The sequence below is a fragment of the Macaca fascicularis genome, chromosome 3 (assembly GCF_037993035.2).
Source record: "Macaca fascicularis isolate 582-1 chromosome 3, T2T-MFA8v1.1".
Taxonomy (NCBI): domain Eukaryota; kingdom Metazoa; phylum Chordata; class Mammalia; order Primates; family Cercopithecidae; genus Macaca; species Macaca fascicularis.
Window position 1 is genome coordinate 127,964,101 of NC_088377.1, and position 18,230 is coordinate 127,982,330.

General features: G+C 37.1%; 1 protein-coding gene across 5 annotated transcripts in view; it reads right to left on the minus strand.

The window, feature by feature from the left end:
• Positions 1 to 9,436: 9,436 nt before the first annotated feature.
• VPS50 (VPS50 subunit of EARP/GARPII complex) overlaps positions 9,437 to 18,230 on the minus strand; it is a 220,311-nt gene continuing 211,517 nt past the window's right edge. For all 5 annotated transcript variants that reach the window (XR_012432666.1, XR_012432665.1, XM_074035521.1 and 2 more), the window contains 3 exons: positions 14,697 to 14,818; positions 12,392 to 12,581; positions 9,437 to 10,148 (listed from right to left, as the gene is read on the minus strand). Coding sequence is in view for 3 of the 5 variants with exons in the window: in XM_074035521.1 (XP_073891622.1) it covers positions 10,029 to 10,148; positions 12,392 to 12,581; positions 14,697 to 14,818 (432 nt within the window). In the remaining 2 variants the exon portion in view is untranslated. The remainder of the gene's footprint in view (positions 10,149 to 12,391; positions 12,582 to 14,696; positions 14,819 to 18,230) is intronic.

Below are 18,230 nucleotides of genomic sequence, written 5' to 3' on the forward strand. Positions count from 1 at the left end.
GCTGCCAGGCCCATGTGCTGACTCCCACACAGATTTACTGGATCCTAGGTAAGCATTATGTTCCTGGACTTCAGGCTCACAAAAGACTGCTGACACCACCTGCCAAATCACCACTCCTCATTTCCCTGCCATTCCACTGTGGACCTCCTAAATCATGGCAGAGATAATTTCGTGTCTTTCTTCTGCACGATCAGTGTATGTTTTTACTAAAAACTTTTTTTGCCTTCCTATACTATCTTGCCAGGTGGACAATTCTAGTGTGATACTGTCATTGCTAAATCTTCCTGTTTCAAATGCCACAATTATATCATTTATACATTGTCCCTGAAGCTTGAAGAGTCACAGCTCATAGCACCACCTGGTCAATCCCTGCCACCCTATCCTGGCACAAAGTTTTCTATGCCACCATTAGTTTAATCAAATCATAATCTCTTCCCAAAGTTCATATTCTCTTGAAGATGAAATCTAAGAGCCGAAAGAGGAAAAAAAAATAGCCAAAGGAAAAGAGGATATTTGACCGCTTACAAGAAAAGACCAAGTTTATTTTAGCTAAAAACCAAACCAAACAAAAAAGCATCAGAATGGTTTAACTATCTTCACAAAAGCCAAGTTCCTATCATCATGGTTAATTCCAGCCAAACAAGATTTCAAATTGCCAATATATTGAAAATTCCACTAATACGCTGAAAGTGATCAAGTGGCTCATCTCTCCAAGATGGTTTAAAAAGTATTTGAACCAGCTTCCAACAAGTGAGCTTTTAAAGACAAAGTACTTACAAGTTATCAAGCACTGACAAATCTCAGTCCCTGGATGTGCACTAATTACAATCTCACTTAGAATTTTATTGTTGACACACACTTAACTCTCAGGGACAAAACTGCAATTAGTTTGCTTGCAGCAAGCCTTGTCTCAAAGATTAATGACTCAGCAGTGGTAACTGATGGACCTCAGCTCAAATAGATTTTAAAATAACCATCCCATTATCTAAAGAAACACATACCAGGCAGTAGATTTGTTTAGTCAGTGATGTTAGGGCAGGAGGAAGTGTGTGTGTGTGTGTACATATGAGCTTGTGAGCTTGGAGATGAAAATATTAGGTTTTTGTATTTATAAATATACAAACTACAAAGAATTCTTCTAAAAGAAATGAGAGTACTCTCCCAATAATCTTATTAATAAGATATTGATCAATGGCAGGGTTATTTCCCTATTAATGCCTCTGTTGGTTTTCTGTGTATTTGTTTTCTTTGCATCTCCTTAGCATCCAAGTGTCATTTTCCCTCCTTCAACCCTCAAACAAGCTGAAAAGGAGTCTAAGGAATTGCTGATCTAAGCGTGAACTAAAATGTGCCCACTTGCAGATCACTTCCTGTGTGGGTAAAGCAATGGAGTAAAAGGGACTCAATGCTGGGCTGCCCTAAGTGTGGATGTTTCTAATACCTGTGCTCCCTACCTTTCAGCAACTCCAAACTTAAGCCCCCTGAATATAGGATGGGAGAGCTGTATACCTTGTATGGGGAGAAGGATAAAGGGAAAACTTTCCCCACAATTGAAGTAGAAGTGAACATAACAGTTGGAATTTCCTTAGGAGCTTGTGTGGTAGCACAAACAGTGCCATTGGCACATGAATTTCTTAGCAGTCAGAATAGTGTCTCTTAGGTGGTTTATCAAAAGAATGCATGAAGGAAGAGGCTTTAAAGCATTCACCTGTATATGGAATAACCATTGATTCTTACTTCCCCTGCTTTGGGTCACATTACTCACTACTAGCAATATGATGCTATGAAATCTGCAGGCACTAAAAATTGAAGGAGTTCCACTTAGGACCAGCATACGTTCTGAGTATGCTAACTAACTCTTTGGGAAGGAGTGAAATACACAACCATGGAATTGATACTGGGATGCAATCTGGCAGACTAGTGACCTGAAGAAATGTGATGAGGTCCATCAGTGGCCATACCTGGATCACATGGCTGCTGGAAGCAGTGACGGAAAGAGTGGTGGATTCAAGATCTGGTTCGACCCCTTGCACTGTGGTTTTGGGAAAATTGTCTAATACTCTTGAGCCCCAGTCACCTCCTCCACAAAACAAGGTTAATAATAATGACTACCATTCACTGAACTATATACAAAACACTGTTCTGAGAATTTTTTCATTCTTTTATTCTTACAATAGCCCTAGGAAGTAGACACTATTATTATTCCCATCTTGGAGAAAAGGAAATGGCACAGAAGGGTAACTGGAGACTAGGCAAGGAAACAAATGAACTCAATAGAGCCCCAACCATTAACTCATGTCAGGCTGGTGGTGAGTCTGACATGGAAACAAACAGGAGAGGAATGCTACATTAACTCTATCTAGAATGAGACATGTCTTTCCTAAATTAATCAAACAAAAATTATTTGCTTCAGATGACTTCTAGGGTAATAGATAAATGCACAGGCTGTGGAATCATGGTAGATTGTTGGCTGAGTCAAACCCACCTCCTTCACTTACTGAGTTACACAGAAATTAAATGGATTATATAATTTCCTCATTTGTAGAGAGTAGGAGTAATAATAATGCTAGCTGCCATACGGATTTGTTAGAATTAAATGTATAAAGGTAAATCATTTAAGGCATGCTTGGTGAATGTTATACACTAAGTTTATTGTGACTAATTGTTCAGTGCTGGCTCGAGTGTTGTGGGAGACACATAAATGTGGTGGATAGCCCCTTGCACAGGAGACAAGCCAAGGAAATATATCCAAGATAACATAGCATGAAGAGCTTGGAATGTGGTATAAGTGGTAGGCTGGGGAATTGATGCTGCTGGCAGGAAGCCGTCACTGAGAGGATTCCTGGGTGAATGTGGATATAGAAACAGAGGCCATTAAAGAGGTAGTGACAGCAAAGGACTACTGGGAGGAGCTGGCAGATGGCGTCCATACAGAGGAGACAGGTCATGGGAGGAGGCTTGCTTTGTAGGCTGTCTGCAAGACAAAAGTAAGTTGGACACATATTCTTTTGAGAAAGGATAGATCTTTGAAAGTTCTCAGAAAGTGTAGTTCTTAGAATTTGTTTTATAAGGAACATACAAAAAAAAAATGTTGTGCCTTGTGCCTGATTTTAAGTCACTTTTCCAACCATCCCCTCCCCCAGTAATTCTGACTGATGAATTCAATCAACCTGATGTATTCTATTAGGAAAAGAATTATAATAGCCCTTTTTTTGTGTTGAGCTTTGTGGAAATTTCAGAATAACTTCAGTTTAATAACTCCACTTTTTCATTTTAAAAGCTAAAAGAGATGTTCTTGAACACCACCTTTACAGAGTCCAGCTGTGGCTTTGTAATAGAAACAGGTGCCTCTACAAATCCTTCTGTATTTGCAAATACAAAGTTGCACATTAACCAATTCTGTCAGATGTTTTAGCACTTCTTAGATTTGGGGGACTCTCAGCAAAGTGAAATTTTACAAGCTGATTCACATACAATAACCATCTGGATGGCTAGCTTCCCTTACCAGATCATGACCTGGCTTCTCTCTCCACCTGATTCAATTAACTGCTAAGAAAATCAAAGACCAAATCACTGTAAGATACATTACATTAGTCTTATAGTTCCACCTGTCTCACTGCTCATGACTCATGCACCAATTAAAAATCTCCTGGGAGAATCTTTGTTAATCAACTCAAGTCAGTGTGAAGGACATGCAACATGCTTGCTGGCCTGTTCAAACACCAGTCACTTAGAGGCTCCTTCAGGAAAGGTAATAATATTCTGTGTCTAAGATTTATCTTGAAGAATAGTAACAATTATTAAGTGGATAAAAGATAAATAATTTTCTAAAAACTAAAACAAGGCCTTCTCCTCCGTCTGTTTGGAATAGCTATACGGTAGTTTTTTTTAATTAGGGGAAAGTTACAGGTGAACTTCTCTGGATCGCTTTCATTCTCTGTGTGTGTGTGTGTGTGTGTGTGTATACAAGTAAGTGCAAGGCAATGGTTCCCAAACTTTAGTCTGCATCATTGCTTGTTGAAATGCCCATCACTGAGCTTCCTCCCAAGTTTCTGATTCTGCATGTCTAGGGGCAGGGTGGGGGGACCCGAGAATCTGCCTGTCTGACAAGTTCCCAGGTAATAAATGCTGAAGCTACTGGGAACCACATTTTTAGAATCAGGGGTCTGGGGCAGTCTAATACAACAAGACAAGTTTCAACTTACTCAGCATGCAAATGTAAAAAAAAAAAAAAAAAGGAATTGAGGTAAGTTTTGCTTCTTTATAAACCACTAATATTTTAGCTTCAAATGCCAATGCACATCTCTCTTCAACAATTACTTAGTAATTAGTCTTCTTTCAACAATATTGAAAAATTGGTATTACGTGTTTGATCCAGGACAGACAGCTTTGGAGTGTAAGGAGTACATATGTGCCAGTGCTGCCCCAAAGGAACTCACCAACTCTTTAGTTCAGTTTAGGCAAAAATTCTAGTTCAAAGGGCCTGAGTAGAGGGTTTCATCCATCTTAGCTGAGATTCTGTGCCAGATGCTGTCGAGGATGCACAGCAGAACCCACAGATGAAGTTCTGAGTCTCTCTTCTCTACAGACTCCCTTCTTCCCCTCAAGTAATGGGCCAGCAGGAGTGATTAGTTCATTTGGATGCAGTTTAAAATTATAATTCAAGTGCCTGTAGGTACAGCCTGGCCCACACTGTCCACTTTTCAAAATGCTAGTCACTCATTATTGAATAAAATTTGCTGCTTTACTTGCGAGTTTCCTGCTTGAAGACCTCTACGTTTGCAGCTCCTCTTCCGCCTCTTGTGCCTCTTTCCGCCTCCCTTTTATAGGCCAAACACACTGCCCTTTCTGATCCTCAAACATGCTCTTCCCTCAGCCTCCTCATTCAACTCCTACTCATCCGGTTTCCACTTGAATGTCTTCCTCACGGGAGTCTTTCCTGAACACTAACCCCCAGCATTTTCCTTTGGAATACTCACCAATATGTAATGAAATGTTTGTTTTACATCTATTTATCCTGCTAGATTTTAGCTCCTTGAGGGCACACGTCATTCGTCTTATCTACTAGAGCATTCTTAATGCCCAGCCAGTGTCATGGAGGAAGACACTCTGGGACCACATGGTCCTGAAACTCACTCAGTCGCCCAGATGACAAGCTGCACCAGAGTGCATCTTCCGGCAAGAGTGCCGGCTTCCCAGTTAAAGGAGTTACAATGTCCAGTTAAAGGAGTTACAAATGTCCACCCAGTAGGTCCCTGGGTGGCAAGATGTTCTCATATTTGCTCCAGAAAACTGCCCCTCCAGCACAGTACCCTGGTCCTGTCTCATCTCTCATGGAAACAATGGCAAGGGGATGGGGAGAAGTGCCTTTTAAAAATTTTTTACTGTCCTATGCTTGCAAGTTTTCTGCCTCCTAAATAAATCTTGGTTTTACGTTATATTCTGATGACTCCCACATTTACATCTACAGCTCTGACCTCTTCTCTGAACTCCAGACTTGCATGCAGGTACCCTCTCCTACACCTCCAACAATTTATCACCAAGTATCTCAAACTTCTCTGTCCAAAACTGTTTTCTTGATCTTGTTCACAAACCCAGTCTTCCCCAAAGACTTCTACTTCCTCCAGAAAGTCTTTAAGCACACTTTTCTCAAATATCAATCATTTTGTTTCTACCTTCGAAATATGTCCAGCGTCTGCCCATCCCTCACCATATCCTGCAATGCTACTGCAATCCTAGCCTCCCATGGTTTACCAAATTAGCTTCCTACCTTGTTTCCTTGCTTTGCTTTTTGTCCCTCTCTAGCCCTTTCTCAAATATACAGAGTGGTTTTGGTAAACCCTAAGTCACAAATCAGGTCATCACTTGGTTCACAGCCCTTCAAATGCTTCTATCTGAAGGTGAAATCCAAAGTCCTTCCCTGTATGTGTCCCCTCCTGCCACATTCTCTCTGCTCTTTCTTTCTTCTGCTTACTATGCCATCCACACTGCCCTCCTTGCTGTTCTCTGAACAGCAGCCTCCACCCTGGGGCCTTTGCACTTGTCATTCCCTCAGCCTGCAACGCTCGCTCAGACATCTGCATGGCAAGACTCTTTCCTTCCTCCCAAGGGAGGCCTTCTGCCACGATCCTTGTTAAAGTCATGCCATCATCGTGACCATCACAACTCCCTATCAGTTTTTCTCCACAGCATCTCTCCTTGGGAAGGATAAGTTTCACAGAAAGGATAGCATTTTGCTTGGGTGCTTAAAGGTGGGATTGTGATTAGAAAAGCAGGGATAACAGAAGTAAGGTAAGGCAGGTAGCAGGAAGCCAGCAAAAATAGTCTCCCAGTGGTTACCTGATGGTGTCACTACACTTTAGCATAGGCTCTAGTACTGAGCGGTGTCAAAATGGAAACCCTGACTACAAAGTCCTTTCTTTTTGGGTGAAGATTAGCATGCTTGTTATTTGGTGTAGCTGGATTAAAATGCCCACATTGTGGAAATGCCTTTTCTTTAAAGCAGAAATCCTTTTGGGACCTAGGATTGGGAAGGAACAGAGTAAAACAAAAACTACTGATGAAGAAAATCCCTTCCCTGGATGGAAAGGCTCAGCTCAGTGAGAAAAAATACCTACAGGGCAAATTTGGAAATCCTCAGCAGGGCCAAGTCTTCTCAGTCTTGGGATCAAAAAGTGATGTCTAAATTAACTTATAAAAATGGTTCTTTATCAAAAACAGACCAAAAAGAGTTCTATATTAATCGTATCAATAAAGGACTAAAATTCCAGAGGGATACTTCTAAGTGAAGGAGAATATTTAGCTGTGGTTTTGTTTTCATATTGAAAAAAATGATCTAGGTATACTTAGCAATATTCAAAAAGGATATGTCAATCAAGAAAAGCATATCAAAGCAAATGGATTATTTTTCTCCATTCATTTTGAAACAGCTAACAGTTCTCTTGTATAAATCTGACACAGTTTTGTCCTTGTGAGAGCTGTACTGCTTAAACTTTTTCATGGCCTTTATAAATCTGTGGATGATAGGAATTGAGCAAATATTTTCCACAATAAGAAAAAATCTGTAGAAAGCTGCACCAGACTTAACATTTACAAAGATTACACCAGAGTATTAATAATTCTCTTGTCATTAATCATTGTCAGAAGCCAAGTATCATTTTGTTAACCACTTATCTGAATCAAAATTATTCCAAAAGAGAAATATATATGTGTGTGTGTGTGTGTGTGTGTGTGTGTGTGTGTATATATACGGAAATCCCCCCCACCCTGTACTTCTGTATACTTTGAGCACAACTTATATTCATCAATTCATCTTCAGATCTGATTTTTTATTACAAAAGACAACTATGCTTACAAGGTGAATTGAATTACAAGCCTTTTACTACTTTTCGGTGAGTAAAGAAAAAGGTATTTAATATAACAAAGTTTCACTTTAGCACTCAGCCAAATAGAAATTTTGAAACGAAATTTTATTTAAAGATATGGTAAAACACCATATGGCCCTGGTTTCAAGAGAAATTCATTTCATAAGTTGTGTAAATGAGTTTATTAGTTAAAGTGAACTTACAAGATCTCTGTTGGTTTTATAAACCAAAGCAAACTAGTTCATTTGAATTGCTGTGTGTCCCCCTAGCATTTTTAAATGCAAGACAATGTATTTGTAGAAAGAATCATTCTTTCTCAGGGAATGCTAATTTACCATGCTCCCATGGTAAATTCTACAGGACACTTTCATGGAAAATATCAAAGTTAAGGAAAGTTTAGACTCAAAAAGAATACATTTTTGGTAATGATAGTAGTTTTTGGAACATGTATAATTCTATTTACGTTCTCAGCTTTTCAATTCTATTTATCTTAAAATTAGTTTCACAAAATGTTACATGGTTATAATTCAATATTACTGTATAAAGTATTTGAGAAATGTCTGGTAACTCTCTTGTGATTAGGTAATTTCATGACTCAAATCTTCTGTTACTGTTTTGATGCTAGCTAGCACTTATTATGCCACCTTTTAATGCAAAAAAAAAAAAAACAACAAAAAAAAACAAAACCAAAAACCAAAGAAACTTTTTTCAAAAGCATTAAAAATATTCACCATTTCATTTGAAGATGGAGAGAGCAAAGTAAGGGTAGGTTAAAATGTCTGTCAGATTGCATGGCTGAGTCTCTAACAAGATAAGTAATTCTTTTGTATCAATTCCTATTACCTTGGAAAACACTGGGCTCTACCAGGCAGCTAATTACTGTTCATATTATCTAGGGCCAACCAAAGTAGAAATTAAAGGAAGCAACTATAAAATCCACGTAGAAAAGACAAATAAGCAGCTCCTCATCAATTGAAAATTTAAAAAGATTGATTAGCTCTTTATGTGCCCAGCTAAATGTGCCATTTAAACTCAAGGACCCAGCTTATCTCATGTTTGTTTTCTTCAAGTGGCTGCATATAAATAATGGCTACAGGCAGAATCTACTTCACGAGTGCATAATCTAGCCACAAGCAAATCACAGTGGCACCAAACTCATACCTTTTTACAAGAGGAAAGTTTTAAACTGACAGTAAATGAACTGTGAAGTGAGAGGATGAAAACACAGCATACAGACACACACAAGCATATTCTGAAAGTGCTTCACATTACACTGTGCACTTACAGACATCACAGGGGCTGATGGACACAGAGTAGCAATTGTTTCCTTATCACCTCCATGCTTGATCACATGCCATCCTGTGCCATCCATTTTATCACCTTAGGTCCCAGAGACTCACAAGACCCAAGGCCTGTTTCTCACATGATTCCTTAGGATTCCGTCAGCTGTTGATGTTACAGGTCATGCATGGCAATCATTGGACCAACGCCACACAAGTTTAGATGTCTTCCACACCCCAGTCAGAAAGAACACACACAAAATTCCTTATCAGATAGTTGGTAAGAGTACATGGAAAATGGATTTTCATGTCACATATATTAGGAGAAGATCCCTGGCTTCAGGGCAAAGTTTAGAGGAACAACACATACTTACTGAAGACTAAGTGGATTCCAGAGTTCATCATTGGCTAGACTGATATTATTTTACATTTGTGTTACAAAAGGCAGATATTTAAGAAGAGTGAACATATGACCATACATATATGCGTGACTAGCAGACAACTGCTTCCTGAGTCAGTTGACCTGGGTTTTACTGTCCTAGGACAAAATGTGAATTTAAAGAGACCAAAACTTTCAACAAAAAAAAACCATATGTTTATAAAGAAAGATAAAAGAAAATCTCATAATCATGATTCTGTATGCTACTCAGGCATTGAAAAGGCACACTCAATGAAATTACTTTTCACCATTGGTTTCAGGATACAAAACAATTAAAATTAGAACACGCTAAAAGCTGCACTATAGTTCATGACATCTGCATGCCACACAAAAAATCAAAATGTAGTCTCACATAGGCTGATCATACTCGAGTATATTTATTACATTTCATCATTTATGATCACTTTGTTATAACTAAATTAACCCTGACATAAACTTTGACATTTTAAAAACAGAGAACATACTGATTTTTCATCTATGTTACTTACATGTGTTTTTTAATTCTCATGCAGTGCTCATAATTACGAGATACTACACATTCACCCTCACATTATGCTTAGTAAGAACCAAGCTCAGAGGGTAGAAAAATGCCAACTTCATTCTCCATAAACTTCCCATACATATATTAAGCCACTGTTCTTCTAATTATATACTTATGGTACATTCTTCTGTAAAATGTATAACTGTAGTCACATAACCATTGTTATGACAAGGCAACAATATCATTTCAGATTACAACAAATGAGACCAAAAGTTGAAGAGACCACAGCATATAAAAGTCATGAGAACACCACACACATTTCAATGTTTTTCACTTTCCAGTCGAAAAAAACATGCACAAAGATTTTTTAGCAGATAGTTGTCAGAAGTGCATTAAAAAACTGGCTTTCAGGTCATATATGTTGAGTGAGGATCAATGCCATTGAGGAAAAAGAGCAGTGTTCATTATCTTTTAGGTCTGTCTATATCATCTATAGCTGCTAGAAGTTTTTGTCTTGCTTTCTTATTGATATGGGATCCCAGGCAAACATTCACCAGATTGGTCAACTGCTTCGTTGAATATTCCTGCTCAAAGAAGAAAGATCCAAATTTAGTACCCTAAAAGGAATGTATCTGATTGGTGCAACAAAAGAATAGGCGGATATTCAGGTGCAGTGGATAGTTACTGAGCATTATAAACCAGTGAAAAACAGTGGAAATTACAGTTGGCAAATGAAAGGCAAATTGTTTACTGAGCTGTAATAGGAGGAAATAAGAATACTATAGTACACATTTCAAATAGTAAGCACTAGAATCTGTTTTAACATGGCAAAGTAATCTGACATGCATATGCTTCTTACTACTTTGATGATCACACACTTTACACTTGTTCTGTGATAGTCTTTGTTATTGAGTCATCAAAATACATTGACATTTCAAATTTTTTAAATGCTACTGATGAAGTATTTTTCTGGTCCTCTACATTCTGTAAACACTTCAGTTAAAAAAAAAAAATCTCCAACAAGAGAACAACAACTCTTCTAAGATACAACGAATGAATAGGTAACAAAGAACACAAAGTCAGGGGAGCTGCAAATACAATTAAGACTACAAGTATCTTTTGCAATCCAAATCCATCTGGTTCCTGAATTTCAGATATTGAATTGCCAGGATGAGAATAAACAGGGATTCATCAGAAATTTCTGCAGATTGATTTGGTACTGGAGGTTGAATAGCAAGAGTTCAGATAGGGAAAGATAGCTGTGTACTATTATCTAATAAGAAAATGTGTCTTTATTGAAGGTAACCAAAAATATAGTACAGTTTCAAAACAGGAAAAAGAATTGATTTTAAAAACTTAGCAAACTGCTCAGCTTGTGTATCTGATCTCTGAGAGCACCTGTCCCCACTTGGTAAGTAATCTCATTTAACCACTCAGCACTCAGTGAGGATGCATCGTCAGTAATCACTGGACTCAACATTTTGGGGAGTTTCCTTCAAAGACAGAAAAGAGTGTCCCTGCTGCTGCTGGGGAAATGTCACTGAATTACAAATATCAATCAGTTAAAGCTCTTTCAAAGTACTAAGCTGAAAAGAAAAAATCAGTCCACTATATTAAAAGAGTAAATCCAAAAAATGGGCATCATTCTTGCATCAAATGTGTATTTAGAGCTGCGCCTTTTCTCCTCAGCTACTTTGTACTCTTTCCCAAAACCCTTTCCTCAGTACCAACCCAGAAGTGTTTACAGCTTACTTTACTAAATGGATTCTAGCAACATTCAGCAGTCCATCTGCATCTAGGTTTAACATTTTGGTTCTCAAATGTCAGTGGGGCTAAACGTTGTGAAGTTTTTCTCATTCTGGCTTACTGGCCAAACTCATTAAAAATAACACATACATTTCTACTTTGCTTCTAAAGATCCAAAACCAACTAAGAGTGGGGACATTCACATAAGATTCAGGCCAACGTGAACATTCTAGGCTAATGTTCATTTTATCTCTTTACAGCGTTAAGGCCAGAAAGGATGAGTCTGAGCAGGTATATACAAATAATTCATTTCCTTACCCAAATGAAATAAAACTTGACTTAGCTTTTACGTATGACATTCATAGGTTAAGAAAATGTGAACCCTTGAGTTATCAAAGTAACGAGGATTTGGTGATGATTTTAACACATACCATATACAGAAAAGCTTCCCATACCAAGCACACTGAGTTGAACTGTGTCAAAAATTCGGCATCCTACGTAACAATAGTATTTTTCTTTATCTATATAGTCATACAAAAGAAAAATAATCAAATCTGTATTAAAGGTAAAATCTAATGTAAGATGCAAGTTAAGTTTAGCCATTTAAATATTAATGTCTTCAATCATCACTAATACATGTCAGTGTGTACGATGTTACCATTTCATTGTTGAGGAGTACGAGAAGGTTTGTGTGAGGTTTAAGTTACATAATCGATTATGGCTTATGAATCATTTCATTGTTTCTGTATTCAATCTGTCTCAGCATTTATCAACTTCAGCCTTTTCCTATAATATAGTTGCAGGAAAAATTTAGCTAATGTCTTGACTTTGGCTGTATTTCTAGATAATTACAGTAACAGTTCACAAAGGGCTGAAAAAGATTTGATGAGTCAAAGGGTACTGCTTAGATACAGTGCCCTTAGTCTGAAAATGGTAAAGAACTGACCTAAGTAGTTTGTATTAAAAAAGTAAATGTTTCTTTATATTTCACTCTCATGATTTTGGATTAAATAACACACGCGACAAGAACAGCACGAAGAAAAAGGAATAAAAACTTAATTAACTGTTTTCCAGCTCTCACCCTGTGCTCTTTGATCCAGCGTTCCATGTCATTCTCAGTTAGGTAATAGGCTTTAATATAAGTTTCCACAAATTCTTTATCAGGAATGGGTCTGATATCTGTTAGTTTTTCAAGTTTCATTAAAAACTGTTGAAAATCCAATTGCATCAGGGCACGACCCTCATTACTGCACTTCTTGACATTGGCATATCTAAGATGCAAAACAATAAAAAAATACATTATAGGATAATTAGAAGCAAAAACTGTCAGGTATTTGAAGTTTTCTCTAACCTATATTTGGACAGATTCCCCAGAAATGAGAGGGTTATAGGAAATAGAGAACATAAGTCTTGAGTCAGAAAGACTAGGTTGTGTTTGTGCCCTGTCATTTTACCTATGGGGGCCTCAATTTTCTCATTTGCAAAGAGATCCAATGAGTTCAAGGCACTTTGTTGTGCTACAGACCATAGTTCTCTGTATTCAATTAATATAATCGTCTGTAAGAAAGTTAAACTGGTATTCCAGTTAATCTGGCTGCCAAGAGTTATTATAAAACTAAGCTTTAAATACTTCAAAGTAATCTTAGTTTTATGAAACTGTTCAATATTGTGAGTATTCAATGCAAAAGAAACAAATGAAATAATTCTCCCATGAATACTCTGAAAACATAAAGAAATGTGTAAGCATGTAAGCATAGAAAGTATATACATATTTTTCGTGATAAAAAGTTTATAGACTTATTCTGACATTCTACACTACTGAAACAGTGTGTTTTAAGGTGGACTAGTAATAAAGACAAATATACTAACCCTAACAATACAACACTTTATTATTCATTAAGTCAGTGTTTCATTTCTTCAATCAATCATACAAAACATGGAAAATTCAACTGTGGGAATGAGGTACTTATCCTAAGGAAAGTTACAAGAAAATAAAAGCTTATTTTATTTAAAATGACCAAGCTTTTTTTTTTAAAAAAAATAAAGAGTATTTTATACAGAAATATTTATTCACATTTCTACTTAATTAAACAAATTTATTTAAAATACTCTTCGTGATTGTTAACACAGCCGTTTTATAATTTATAGCACCGTTGGTTTCAATACAGAGTGCCAAGACTGTTGTCAGCTTGTCACTGTCACCTTCCCACTTTCTAATACATTCTTTTGTATAACAAATGAGAACAAAAGGAAAATCAGACAAATGATAGTGTGAAAATTCAACTGATGTGCAATTCTAGAGCACTGTACAGGGTCTTTGAAATAGCTGTTTGCTTCTCAGGGATATTTCAAATGTATTACTGATCCTTATTTGTATCCTAGATGTTATGGGCAGAGTAAGCATGGCCTCTGAGTAAATGGGAAAATTACTATTAATAGATCTATAACTTCAACACATGAAAGATTTATACAGCTTACAATGATATGATGGTGATTATTATTAATGATGATATAAGGGTTTTGAGGGCTGATTTTGCCATCAGAAATCAGGAGTACAACCAGGTGCAGTGGCTCACGTGTAATCCCAGCACTTTGGGAGGCTGAGGTGGGCAGATCAACTTGAGGCCAGGAGATCTAGAACAGCTTGGCCAACATGGTGAAACCCTGTCTCTACTAAAAATACAAAAAATTAGCAGGCATGGTGGCACACACCAGTAGTCTTAGCCACTCAGGAGGCTGAGGCACAAGAATTGCTTGAGCCCGAGAGGCGGAGGCTGCAGTGAGCCCAGATTGCACCACTGCACTCCAGCCTGGGCAACAAAGCAAGATTGTCTCAAAAAAAAAAAAAAAAAAAAAAGAAAGAAAAGAAAAAAAGAAATCAGGGGTACATATGCCTTTAAAAACTGTGTGAACTTGTTACCTAACCTCTTTAAGCCTCGGTTTTCTGAGACTAGGTTCTCTCATTGATGAAACAGAATCATAGTACCTTGCAAAGAGAGTTTATTTCAGGTTTGGTGATATAATCCTGTGAAATGTTTGGTTCAGCAAATAACACATAGTTAATGCTCAAAAAATGTTAGGTATAACAATCATCATCATCATAATTTTATTATTAGGTAATAGTAACTGTTAGTTTTAACTTTCAGATAACCATTAGATTCTGCATTCCTCACTCATCTACTAGCTGGGTCTATGCCACTAGCAAGAAAAGAAAGCAGAGACAAAGACAGACACAGTGGGGTCTAAGGTTTTTTTCTCTAATTATATCCCAAACTTGTCTGCTAGTTATCATTATTTCTACTTATTCTCTCCAACCATTAATACCATATGTTATTCATATATTACAATTTGTCATTAAAGAAATAATGCTTTCATGAAAAACTTACCCTTCTACGATAGTTCGATTAGCCAATCGTATACAATGTTCCCAAAGTATATTAGACACAGGCAAGGGTATTCGAACTCTCTTAGAAACTTCATTTAGCCTCCTGTTAAACTGCTCAAATTCCTAAGAAGACAAATAGTAGCCATTTGTGAATATCATTAAAATGCCACAATGTTCTCCCATAAAAATGGTTTAAATAAAAAAGATTTAAAAAGACTCATAATCAAACCAAGTAAAATAAAAAAAGATAATGCCAAAGATAATTTGGACTTAGTATGAAGGTCTTGAAAATGTATATGCACTAGTTTGAATAGATGATGTTATAATACAGAGTATACTAACATTTTATTGCAAAAGGAGTAAGTGTCATTAACTGATTAAACCATGTTAACAATGTCCAAATGTCTCAAAATTTTCTATGGTTGTCAGTACAGATTAATACAGCTCAATGACCTAATTTGGCTTCAAAAATATCTTCAAGAAACCCAGGTTTAAAAACATGGTTTGATATGTGTTCAGTTCAGAACTATTTGTGATTTGTAGCTATACTCCTCAGAGTGCAATCTAATACATTATCATTTTTCCTAAACATTTTTTAAAAGTAAATAATTATATGGGTTGAGGATGTCATATCTAAAATGCTTGGGGCCAGAAGCGTTTCTGGACTCTGGACTTTTCCCAGTTTTGGAATATTTGCATTATACCTACTGGTTGGGAATCCCAAATCTGAAAATCCCAAACCAGAATTCTGAAATGCTCCAGTGACCAATTCCTTTGAGTGTCATGCTGGCACTCAAGAAGTTTTAGATTCTGGATTATTTCAAATATTAGATTTTCGAATTTGGGATGCTCAACTGTATACCAAATGGTCAAAAAATCATACTCTATCCACAAATTTTTAGTACAATGGAAACAATAAAACACAGTTTCTATTACCTACAGAAAAACTGAGTATTTTTATTGTCTTTTATGACATGATCGTACTAAAAATATAAATACATATACCTGATTTAGACAAGTCCAATAATTAGACGGAAACAGCAGAAGGTTTAGCCTTCAATGAATGTGTTTTTGGTCTCTTTGGACTATTACTATTTAAATATACTCATTTAATATTTAATGAAGTAAATGCTGTTGACTCTTCCCTGGCAATATATTTCAAATATAAGAAGGCTTGGGCCGGGGCTGGTGGCTCACGCCTGTAATCACAGCACTTTGGGAGGCCAAGGCGGGCAGATCATGAGGTCAGGAGATCAAGACCATCCTGGCTAACACGGTGAAACCCTGTCTCTACTAAAAATACAAAAAATTAGCTGGGCGTGGTGGCGGGCGCCTGTAGTCCCAGCTACTCGGGAGGCTGAGGCAGGAGAATGGCGTGAACCTGGGAGGCGTAGCTTGCAATGAGTGGAGATCCTGCCACTGCAGCCTGGGTGACAGAGCGAGACTCCGTCTCAAAAAAAAAAAAAAAAGAAATCTTAAAATGACATTTTTCTTTAGTTACCTGAATAGAGAAGCTACACAATGTTTAACATGACTGACATGTGTTCAACTTTTCTAACAACACATAGGAGAAAAAAAATCTAATCTGATCACCACTCAGGCAATCACATAATGATAACTGTGTTATCCTCTGCTCTTTTGCTTCTTCTTCCTAAATCACAATTTTTCTTGCTAATTTATTTTTAACAATTAATTGCTTTTAATCATTAAAAAGAAGTGGATTGTCAATTCATGAAATTTATCTTCGAAAAATCAAAACTGTATAAATAATTGCTCTTTGTTGTTTCATTTCATGGATCTAGGAGAGTAGTAGTATTTGTTACTGTATTTATTTATGCATTCCTTAAACTGCTTTGGATTTCAAGAGTCATAATTCAATATTTTTCATCAATATTTAAAAGATAAAGCTATATGTATAAAATGCTTTCTGTACAAAATAACATTCTACTTATTGCTAAATTCAATGTTCAAAAATGCTTGTCATAAAATGAATCATACAAACATTTCATTTTTCTTATGATTCTTTTGGGGCAACATAAGCAAACTGTCTAGACTTAGATGCTGAGACTTAGAAAAGTAACAGAAAGAACAAACGTTATCACAGATAATTAATCTTTATGCTTAAAGAAGGCCTTAAGCTGCTAAAAATTGGGCTAGGTTAATAATCTGAATAACACGAGTTCTTTCTTATAACTGGAATAACAAATAACTGAAAAAAGCAGCCTCCTCATAGTATGTGTATTTGTTGAGCACAGAAGTCTTTTTCTCTTGCACCCCTATAAGGTCCATGGTTAGTATGTTCTATGGTCTGAATGTTGTGTCCTCCCTAAATTCATATGTTGAAATCCTAATCCCAGGGTGACAGTGTTGGGAGTTGGAGCTTTTTAAAAGTGATTAGGTCATGAGGGCCAAGCTCTCACCAAGGGAATTAACACCCTTATAAAAGAGCCCCAGAGAGTTGCCTTGCCTTTTTTACCATGTGAGGGTACAGCAAGGTGACATCTATGAGAAATCAGACCTTCACCATATACCAAATCTGCCTGAGCCGTGATCTTGATCTTGAACTTCCCAGCCTCCAGAACTGTGAGAAATAACTGCTCTGCTTATAAGCCACCTAGTCTGTGGAACTTTGTTGTAGTATCCTAAAGGACTAAGACAGCATGTCATAAAAAATAGAACCACTTTTTCAAAAACAGAATTGTTAAAAAAAAAAAAGGGGGTATCATTATTTATAAATCACATTTGTCTTTTACATTCCAAATGAAAATTTGCAATTGAAATCTCCTGGGTGCTCTAGAAACCAAGTTATTGCTTTGATTATCTTTCAAGGTCAATAATCTCTGAATTCCAGAGTGGCAAATATAGAGCACCCTTGGTGTCACTCCCCGCTAAGATCTCTATGGAAACTCCTAGCAATTGCTTACTGATGTTGGCATGATTAGTCCCGGAGTCTGGAGACAGCCTCACGGTCTTCAACCTAGGCCTCCGAAGGGGACCATAAATTGCTGGGAGTTGGTGACTGAAGAAACTCCATTACCATCTCCATTTTAAATCTATGGTTCTGTTCATTGGTTCTCAGATGTCCTAGGCTCTTATTTGTTGACTTGGTCTAAGCAGGTAAGAATGATTGTGTAAATGAGTAAAGTGAGGAGGTTAAGAAGGGACATTTTTCTTTTCAGTTACAAAAATGAAAAAATTTTTTCTGAAAGTTACTTTCATTTTCTCAGATGCTCTTTCCACACCTTATTTCCTTACTTCCCGCAGGCCTCATCTCCAGTCTCACCTTATCAGGGTCCTTCTCCGAGCATGACAAATACATGGTCTTCCTCTTCCACCCACATCCTGTCATTCTTTGTCTCTCTTCAGATGATTTTGGTTTTTTTCACAGCATTATTCATCATCTGACATTATATCTCAATTTATCTCTTTACTGCTATCTCTGCCTTGGCATGTAAATTCCTTGAGGGCACATAAGTTCCCGAATTCACAGCTATCCTGCCAGCACTTCTATCAGTGTGTGGCACATACCAGGTGA